General features: G+C 32.2%; 3 protein-coding genes across 3 annotated transcripts; all 3 read right to left on the bottom strand.

Annotated features, from left to right (window-relative positions):
• Positions 1-512: 512 nt before the first annotated feature.
• On the bottom strand, positions 513-1,198 carry LOC109814258 (pterocarpan synthase 1). The gene has a single exon (XM_020378637.3). The coding sequence runs from the start codon at positions 1,179-1,181 to the stop codon at positions 657-659; it is 525 nt and encodes a 174-aa protein (XP_020234226.1). The 5' UTR covers positions 1,182-1,198; the 3' UTR covers positions 513-656.
• A 3,147-nt stretch (positions 1,199-4,345) lies between these two features.
• LOC109814261 (pterocarpan synthase 1) lies at positions 4,346-5,140 on the bottom strand. Its single transcript, XM_020378639.3, has one exon. It carries the CDS (start codon positions 4,996-4,998, stop codon positions 4,456-4,458), a length of 543 nt encoding a protein of 180 aa, XP_020234228.3. The 5' UTR covers positions 4,999-5,140; the 3' UTR covers positions 4,346-4,455.
• Positions 5,141-6,333: 1,193 nt separating this feature from the next.
• Positions 6,334-9,791, bottom strand: LOC109814226 (uncharacterized). The gene is made up of 2 exons (XM_020378594.3): positions 9,338-9,791; positions 6,334-6,944 (listed from the first exon to the last, which is right to left on the bottom strand). The coding sequence occupies exons 1-2, from the start codon at positions 9,618-9,620 to the stop codon at positions 6,577-6,579; spliced, it is 651 nt and encodes a 216-aa protein (XP_020234183.1). The 5' UTR covers positions 9,621-9,791; the 3' UTR covers positions 6,334-6,576.
• Positions 9,792-10,431: the final 640 nt, after the last annotated feature.

Genomic DNA, 10,431 nt, shown 5'->3' on the forward strand with positions numbered 1-10,431 from the left:
TGTATATGCAATCACTTCAACTTTAAGTTGTGAGTATATATGTATAATCGTGAGTGTGGAGAATATATTTGTAATATGTGCAAACATGAAAAGAGAATATGTGTGTGATTTGTGTGTAATTTACTTCAATATCTTTTAGTCAAAGCAATAATGTCAAAAAAGAAAAAAAACAATAATATACTACAAATAATATGTGAATAGTTTGTGCGTATGTATGTCATTTCATTCATATATATATGTACTACAAATAATAGTAAAGTAAAAACAATAATGTAGTGATCAAATTTGGTTCGTATGAGTATTGTTTAAGTTAATTAGTCTTTGCGGAAGAAAATAAAGTGTATAAAATTAGAGAAAATAATTATTCAACATAGGCATGTTAAGCTTACTTTATTTTGGTGAATTGTTAAACTTGCTTATATGACTGTATAAACTAGGCTAGTGTTTATCGTGTTAAGTTTAATCATGTGATTAATTAGGGTACCCGTTATTACCAAATTGAGTCCATGATATGATGCTTCATTCGAAACCCTGAATAAAATCAATTGTTGAAAAGAGGTTGACACACGTTTACGCCCATTTTACATATATTATTATTGAGACTTGAGAGACAATGAAGCATGAGGCACATGAGTTATTTAACATTCTTAATCTCCTCAAGTTTGTGATATGGTTAGAGTCAAACGAATGACGGAGTGTGTTGTGGGGGGATCATAAAACGCGGTCTGCAACGCAGCATAGCCCCTGGCAAAGCGAAACTTGCCAGTCCCAGACAGCACAGAAAGCTCTTTGTAACTCTCACGCTGACGACTAACGCCTTGGATCTCCAACGAGCTTCCACTGTACTGCGAATTCGTGAACACGATCGAAAGCACCACGTTCACGTTGTTCCCCTCGTGGTCCGAAGCCGTAAGCAGCCCTTGGGCCCGGCCCACTACTGTGGAGCCTGGGCTTGGGCTCATCATGACAGGGTCATCAACCACGAATATGGTCCCAAATGTGTTGTAGGACCAGTCCTTTCCCTTGATGCCAGTCACTGCAGCAACTGTCGCATTAGGCCCAGACGCATAGTCTTGTAGGTATAGCACCATCGTTGTTTGATTAGCCACAGGCTGAGGCAATTGCCCATAGCCTTCGTGCATGACTGATATCAAAAGCACTGAGAGGTACAACAATTTCATTGCTGATCTAAATGATTTTTTTGCTACAAAATGTTCATGGATTTGGTCTGCATAATTGCCTGCTATTTATATTCTTTTATCTTATGATTTTTTTTTTTAATTTTTTTGGTGTGACATGGATCACGTGAGTAGGAGCAACAAGATACAAATTAGAAACCGAAAGTGAAGGTTTCCTAGGGAAAAGAGAAGGGGTTTTACAGAAAAGTGGCAGTTTAAAAGGGAGGTTATTATTTATCATGATGGTGTCCAACGCGAATTGAGCTAGATTAATGATCATCCAATGTGGTCAACAAAAAACGGACGCAAAATGAGCGTTACAATAGGCTTTTTCCTCTTGCTGGGGGCATACAATTTCTTGAATACTTTTGTTTCATTCACTAACATGAGGAAAATCGTGTTTGGTTACTTAAGGCTATAAACGTGAGAAGACGAAGTAACATCACATGATATGTGCTTGAGCTTTCATGTGGAGGCAACGCATGATTGCCACGGGTGTGTATATCCTTGTATGCAAATGTACATGTTTGGAATGTCGTGTGAACTTAATCAAAGAGAGATTCTCTCATTCTAAAGTAGAAAAATAAGAAATATTAAGTAGTAACAACTTGTATCATTTAACTAAAATGTTCAATACTTATATTTTGGTTTGAAGTATGAAATAAATTATGTTGAGAGAAAAATATTCACATATTTTTAAAAATTTCATAAAATTCTCATATATATATATATAAATTTCTAATTCTTAATTAACTTGTGAGTTAATTCTTAACTTCACCTTTATATCATTTATATGTTATTATTCTCACTATATTATCACGTTTAATATTAACATCATTCATCAATCAAGTTAATACTTCACTGTCTCCATTACTTTCACCACCTATGTTATATCATTTTCATTCAAGTTTTTTTTATATATAAAATTTTCCAGTTTTCAAAGTTTTTTTAAAGACTTTATGGTGTTTATGGTAATATTTTATATTTAATATCAATATTTAAAATAAATACTTAAAATAATTTTTTTATGTACATGATGAAAAGTTATTTTATCCTAGCAAGGATTTTAATAATACAAAGAATTTAAATTAATTTATCTAAACAGATGATTTTGAAAACTGAAAGAATTTATTTGAAATAATTAATTTCTTAGTATTTTAAATTTCTTAAATTTCAAACTTCTCTATACAAATACTTCGTCAGAGAATTGGTACTAAATTAAAATAAGAGTAAATTATACTAACATTTCATAAGATTTTGTGAGAATACACACAATTTCTTGTTTTTTCTACTCTTTCACTAGCTCTTCAATTGTTTTAAAAATATTACAACAAAATTCTTTACCATTATACTAACTTCTTAAATTTTAAAAAAAATTACACTGTATGTCTTCTATTAAGGAAGTTATTGTAAATAAGTAGAGGTAATGTGAAAATTTACGACCTTAAAGAGTAGTATTAGTGTAATTTACTCTTAAAACAATTCACTATATAGCAAGTAGTTTTAAATGATGATAGAAAAATAAAAAAATAAAACTACACAATCAATCAAGGTGTTTATGTCAAGGTTGGATCTATATTCGGCGATGGAGAAGAGCTCGAAGTAAATCATAGGTCATTTTGTGCAATATTTTAAAAATACGTGTAATTATTAGGCTTCATTAATTTAAATTAAAAAAGGATTGTTTCATTTAAATTGAAGTAGTGCTAGTTAATTTCATTCAAATTCAAGTATATATTAACTATAATGATATGAGTTTTCATAAGTTTTTTTTTTTTAAATGATGCGACCCTTTTTAAATATATATTACAAAATAGTTATAGATATTAAAGGGATGAAAGTACTTCATGCCTCTAATAATTATATACGGATAAATATTAAAAATTGTAAAAGATATAAGAATTTTTTTTATTTTTTTACATTCAAGGATATAAAAGTCCATTAAAAAATGGAGACCAAAAGAATGATTACTAAAATGTATTCCTAGTATAATAGATATAGATGCAGTTTATTTTTTTTTGTAAATAATAATTTTTATTTAAATCAGTTAAATAAAATTACTAAATTATTCTATGCTAAAAGAAAGAAGTGTGCACTTATTATATAATACATTAAAAAATAAAAATACCTTAAAAATTGTATACGCGATTTGGTTTTTATATTCTTTTTAAACTTTTTAATCTCTTAACTAATTGCCTCAATTATTTTTTACTTTTTAAAGTTGACTATCCAATTTTTTTTCTTATTTTTTATAGCAAAGGCACGAAAATCTTATTTTTCATGAACTATATATAAAGGTAATAGCCTTTATAATATTAATAAATGCTCCTTTTAGGGTTTGAAATTTATCTATAATATTATTAAAGAGGATACATTGATATGATGTCCATATTCTTTTTTGAACTTTTTTACCCTCCTAACTAATTTACTTAATTATTTAATTTTTTTAAAATTATCTTAGCAAAATCTTTTTCTTCTTATTTTTTTATAGTAAAGATATGAAATGTCTTTTTTCACTAGTTATATATGAAGGTGATAACCTAATTTGATGTATATAATTTTTGGATAATTTTATTTTTATAACAACTTTCAATATAAAGGTGAAAATAACCTTGATTTAAATTTAAATTTTTACTCGTCTATAATTTGTCATGTTAAACTAACCACAATAAAAAATGATTACTTTTCCATCTTAATATTTTTTCTTTTTAAATTTTTGATTATCTTCTCATCTTTTATCATGATCCGATAAACTTTCTTTGTAAACAGGAGAAAAATAAAATTATTTTTTTTCAAAAATTAAAATTAACTTTTACTTTTACATAAATTAGTTTTAGATAAAATCTTATGTAGTAACTTCTCCAAAATATGATTTTTAACCTATGTATAAATTCTTTTAAACAAATTATGTAAAAATTAAGAAACTAATTTCATTTATCTATTTTATCTTTTTTTTTTCTATAAGTAGTATATATAGGGAAAAAATTTATCAATAAAAATTACCATAACAATAAAAAATTTTGAACAAAAAAATTAATAGATATATTTTATTTTTCTGTCATTTATTCTATTTTTGATAGACGATATATATATACCAAGCAAGATGATTGAAGCTAAGTGCATGCATTGGATAACAGGGAAAAGCAAAAAAACTGGAAGCAAAAGGATAAAGTGTGCATTCAAGTCCCATTTTCATAAATGATTATTGGTGGTTACTGGTTACGTATAAGCAAAAGCAACCCCTAGCCAAATGAGACTATTAGATTTGAAAGCTTTCTCAAGACAGTGATCTCAAATTTATAGTCAAGCGAATGACAGAGTGTGCAGTTTGAGGGTCATAAAACGCAGTCTCAAACACAGCATAGCCTCTGGCAAAGCGAAACCTGCCAGTCCCCGACACCACAGAGAGCTCTTTATAGCTTTCGCGTTGACGACTCACTCCTTGGATCTCCAACGTGCTTCCGCTGTACTGCAAGCTCGTGAACACAATCGAAATCACCGCATTCACATTCGCAGCGTCCTGGGCCGACACTGCCAGCACGCCCTGGGCCCGGCCCACCATAACCGAGACCGGGCTTGGGCCCAGCATCACGGGGTCGTCCATTGCGAATATGGTTCCGAATTCGTCGTAGGTCCAGTCCCTTCCGTTCAGGCCCGTCACTGCGCTAACGCTTGCGTTCGGCCCTGTTGCTGTGTCTTGGAGGTAGAACACCAACGTTGTTTCAATCGCTTGTTGACCATTAACTTCATAGAACATTGTTGTACTTGTGCATAAGGATATCATGAGCAATGTGAAGGACAAGAATTTGGTTGGTGCCATTTCAGAGGGGAAATTTTTATGAATTGATTTTGGTTTGTGAAATTGGATGGAATTTATAGCGCTAGGAGGCGGAATTTGCGTGTAAAGGAAGAGGTTTTGTGATTTGTTATGCGTTAAAGGATTTTTCTTCTCTTGTTTGTGTGTCATCTATCATGTGAGTGTGAGTTAAGGTTCTCTTTTTTCTCCTGCTATGCCACCATTTACAACTTGTCAATGCTTTGTTTTATTTATTCATTAACTTGAGGAACCCTGTTTGTTGAAGGTTTTAAACGTGATGAGACGAACTAACGTCTATCACATGAAATGTGTTTCACCTTTCTTCTGGCTGTAAAAAACATAATGATTGTTACAGGTATCAGCAAGACCCTGAGTACACCAGTAATTTGGACGTTATTATAAGTCGTTAAGAGCATCGGGAATCGGGTTATTTATAAGCAACTCCCTGTGCCACATCAGTGTCATGTCAGCCCTAACCCACTTTATGCGTTGCTTAAATTTTAGCAGAGTTATTTGTACAAGTAACTTTGCTAAAATTTAAGCAACCCATAAAATGAGTCAGGGCTGACATGGCACTGATGTGGCACAGGAAGTTGCTTATAAGCAACCTCATTACAGATACTCTAAGATCTTCTAAAAAAAATTTAAAAAAAAACGGCTGAATTAGGTAACACTTCTTCCGAGTCTTGATCTTGTATAATAAATTATTTACAAATGTTGTTTAAATAGACATAATTAAAAATCTAAAATAAGCACATTATTTGCTCTTTTCCCCCCAAATTAAGGACGTTCGGGCCCGTAAGAGAGGCAGTTTCTTGCAATGGTAGAATCTGAATATTTTAGTAGTAACATAAAGGAATTAAGTGTATATTTGGTTTGATGTTTGAAACTTGTGACCTAAGTAACTGATAAAAATATTGTGCCTACATATTATACAAATGAAATTTCTTATTGCATTGAGTGTGAAACACAAACAAATAATTTTTTTTTTAACTTTGATTCAACTGAACTTTCTAACCATGGACGACTACCGATTTCATAGGATATCATTTTGAAGTTTTTCGAATTCAGTTCTAGTGTAAATAAGTTTACTTTATCAATAACATGAGCTGCTGTATATTTACTTGATAAATTCTTTTACTAAAATAAAAACATCTTATTATTTGAGATTGAAGTATTAAACAAATATAAGAAAAGAATACCAATGTAAACATAACATTACGCAGATTAGTGCATTGTAGGCTCCTGTTCTCCTCGACTATCAATCTATCATTAATCTTAGGACCATAACATTTGTTGCACGCAAACCATGAATATAGTAGTAACTCAAAACTCTCGTAAGGCAATAAATATGTGTTCCTTTATTATCATCTTACCATAATGAACAATATGGTTATAGGCTGACTAAATCACCTATACGTGCATTAGCTAATAATATGTGAGCTGCTTAAAGTACAGCAAGTTCACTCAATCTGTCTTTAGATACTTGGTATTTACAAGCGTGACCTCATTAAGAAAACATCTGGCACTCAAACGGAGTTATAACAAAAGATAAAACTGTCTTTCTAGATATTTCATCATTCACGTGCTCTTTTTATTATCAGGGTCAAAGGCCTGCATCTGACTCCGCAGACTCTGATTGTCTTCCAAGAGGCGATCATACTCCATAAGGAACCCCTCAGATTGCTTTTTAAGAGCCTCTACTTCACTTTTCAAAGTCTTAGCCTGATCTCCTTTTGCCTCGCATTCAGATTCTAGTTTCTTAATTGTGGACTTCAATGTACCAATTTCTTCACTCAATGCTTTATGTTCCTCTGTATTGCCATTTTTACCATCTTCAAAACTTCGGCTTTGTTTCTTAATAGCTTCCATGGTCTTCCTCAGTAAACGAAGCTCTCTAATGTAATGGTGCAACCTATCAATCATCAGAGAGAGGAATAGCACAAACCCTGCACAAGTTATATGTGAAAGATCAAATTCCAGAACTAAAATATCCATGAACAAAAAAAGAGTAAAGTAAATAAAGAAGCATGCAACTCAACACTCATAACACGGATAACAGCTAAACCATCCCCAACAAAAGAGAGAGGGAGAGAGAGTCTACATATGGGGAATCTTGGAAATAGTTTTAAAGGAAGGGAAAGAAAATAAAATAATATTTAATCAGCAGGGGTAGAGATACACCCACTGATAACAAAGAGGGGGCAAATGCTGCCACTTCAATTATAGTGTTATCCAGTTATGCTGTTATTTAAGCTTCAATGTATTCAATTTTACCCCCATTTAATATTTAATTTTGTTCTTCTCATGTGAAAGAAGATATTTCCTCACTACCCAAAAATTTTAGTTCCGTCACTGTTATGCCAGAGGTTGTATCTATCATAAACAGATATGGGAATAGACAGATTAGATAAGTAATTCATAGAATTCAAGCCAGGTGAATGCATTGGAGAAAATGCTTCGTGAATTATTTGATTCAATGGTGCCTCTTGAACTCTAAAGGAAAATTTTAAGAAACGGCCATGAGACTAGCAATGTGTTACAGTACATGATGTTGGGTAATAAAGTACCAACAAGCACATAAAAGTGTACAAAAGTTGAAAATGTGCAGTAAATGAGTGAACATGTAAAAAAAGAAGAAATTAGGAATGAAAGTAGCAATAGGCACCTATTAAGGAAAAGATGATAGAGTGATGTGATTTTGAATGGACTTTCCACTCACCGCGAAGAATAATTGAAATTATTGGACTTGATAGATTGGTATCAATATCACAGAGTCTCACATAAGATGGCTTGGCAATATGATGAGGCGACAATTAGAAGCCCCAATAAGGAGCCCAATAAATAGAGGTACACAGAGATCAATGAAAAGTCAAGAAATTAAGGTTATGTTTGGATGAGTGATTAAGGAGGGAAAGCCAGAAAGGTTATAGTTAGCATTTCCCCTGTTCAGGAACCTTTTAAAAATCCTTTCCCATATTTGAGACAAAGGGGATGAAGTTCTTCAAAACCCTCCCTTACCTACTTCTGAGTTCCCACAATTTGGAGAGGTCATTTCCTTTATATTCCTTCCCCATTAATCTCTTTTGTTTTCTTTTACTTCCTAACTCCCAAACACACCCTGAAAGCTAGATCTAAATGACCTTTATCAAACATAATGGTGTCCTTTATCTGACTTACCAACTTAAGAAGAGGATATTGTTTGAAATACCAATGACAAGGGAACGAAAAAAAATGCCAAACAAAGCTAGCCATTGATTTGATGAAATGATCTTATAATATGCTTTCAACAAATGAAAAAGAATAGGGATACTCAATCTTATGATCTTATCATAGCATTATACAGCAAACAAATTGCCTATACAAGATTTATCAGAGCTCCAGATAACCATAGCGCTATCAGTCCATTATTTAGATTCATAGTTTGAGAGCCTTATCATGAGATAGATAAATAAGTTTGGCAACTAAACCTTATTGCAAGACACCCATGGAATTCAAAACCTTATAATCTAAAAGCTTGTGAGCAATCAATCAATCCACATCTATTTTAGCAATTAGGTGAGATAATTAACAACCTGTCATCGTTTTCTCTTCCCTTTCTTTGTTCTGATCTCTTCATAAAAATTATTTCCCATTTATTCTTGTTAATCCATGCCAACTTTTTACCTCTTAACATCCCACAATTCAAATAATCAACAGTCCACTACATTCAAAAGGTTCCTATGCACAACCGTTAAACATCCACTGCCACGTAAAATCATGAAAGATTATAATTGAAAAAGCCAATTGCCAAGTAGACAAAGATATTGCTCGCATCAAATACCCTTTGAAGCAATCAATTATACGGGGAAGCTCAAGCCTTAGACGTCCTTAACCACTCCCACCCAAAATAAAGTCCCATCACATGAAAGTTTGAAACAAGCCACCCAATATTGAATCATTGACGTCAACTGCTAAATCAAATACCAAGCAAGTAAAGCCCACGTTCACCATTCACGTGAGCCACACCGGCGTAGACAAACAAATAGCACTGAAGAAAACACTCCTATATATAAACAGCAATCAAAATTAACTATCTTTAGATTAAAAAATACGAAATTTGCTTAAAATTCATCTATCAAAGTGATCACAACAACATCAGCACAGAGCAAGTCACGACAGTAATCACTCACAATCACTCGATCCACAAATCAATCCTTAGCTAAGCACTGACTCCTACAAGGAATTCCCCTTTTTTCCACAATTACCAAAAACAAAAAAGTCAAACACTTGAACCTAAAGCAACAAGCATAGAAAAGGGGGGTTTGGGAGAAGAAGCGAAAAAAGGGATTTTGAGAGATACCCATGAGAGAAGCTTCGAGCATGTGCTTGGACATGAGGACTTGGTCGGTGGGGTTGACTATACCGGCCTCGAGGGTGCGTTGCTGGATCTTGGCCATGCTGTAGAGGCTGGAGGCGAGGACCACCACCAATGTGGCGCCGACGGTGGACACGACGACGGGGCCGCGACCGCGCTTCACGCGATCCAGGGAAACGATGACGAGTTTTCTGAGAGGGGTTTTGAAAACGAGGGTGAGAATGAGAAGCATTTCGGCGAAAATGGCAGTGTAAAGTAGCTGCAACATCTTTCTCTGAACTGAACTGAACTGAACGAGGAATCACAAATAGAAATAGAAATAGAAAATTATAAATAGAAGGCAAGAGAAGAGAAGAAATGAGAAGCTCGTCGGTTCGTTGGCTCGGTCAGGGTCTGCGCTGGTCCAATCAGATCAGGTCACAAGTCTTTGCAAAATTTGCTTCCAAAACTTTTCATTTCAACCTTTTATAATACTCGTGTTATTTTTTTTTTTTTTTTTTTTTTTTTTCACAGATCACCTATTGATATTGATATAAGTGATAATAATTTATATTTTTAATTAATTAAGATATCTAAAATTTAAATATTAGTTTTAATGTAAAATAGATTATATTAGAATGCAGATAATTTACTGTCGTAATAAAAAAAGCATTACATGTCTTTAATGTGATTGGTACTGTTTTTAATTAGAATTAAAGTTTTGTTTTATTAATTTTTACAAATATATATTACTAAAATATATAATAAATATAAGTGTATTTTAATTTAAATTTTAATTAAAAATTTGTATCAATACCTTAAAAAAATTACCTAAATTTTATATATTTTACCGATATAAATCGGAATAATTTTATTAAGATACAATTATACAAATTTCTGCTTATTATTTTTAATTCTTACCGGTAAGTTGAGACACTAGAGGTTTATAATAGTCATATTTTATCTTGAAAACTATATATCTTCTATTTTATATGATTAAATTTTACAATAAACATTTAATTTTAATATATAAAATAAATTTATAATATATAATTTATGTTATAATATAAGATTGTTTTATTATTGATAATTTATAAAAA

The sequence above is a fragment of the Cajanus cajan genome, chromosome 8 (genome assembly GCF_000230855.2).
Source record: "Cajanus cajan strain Asha chromosome 8, NIPB_CcT2T_4, whole genome shotgun sequence".
Classification (NCBI taxonomy): domain Eukaryota; kingdom Viridiplantae; phylum Streptophyta; class Magnoliopsida; order Fabales; family Fabaceae; genus Cajanus; species Cajanus cajan.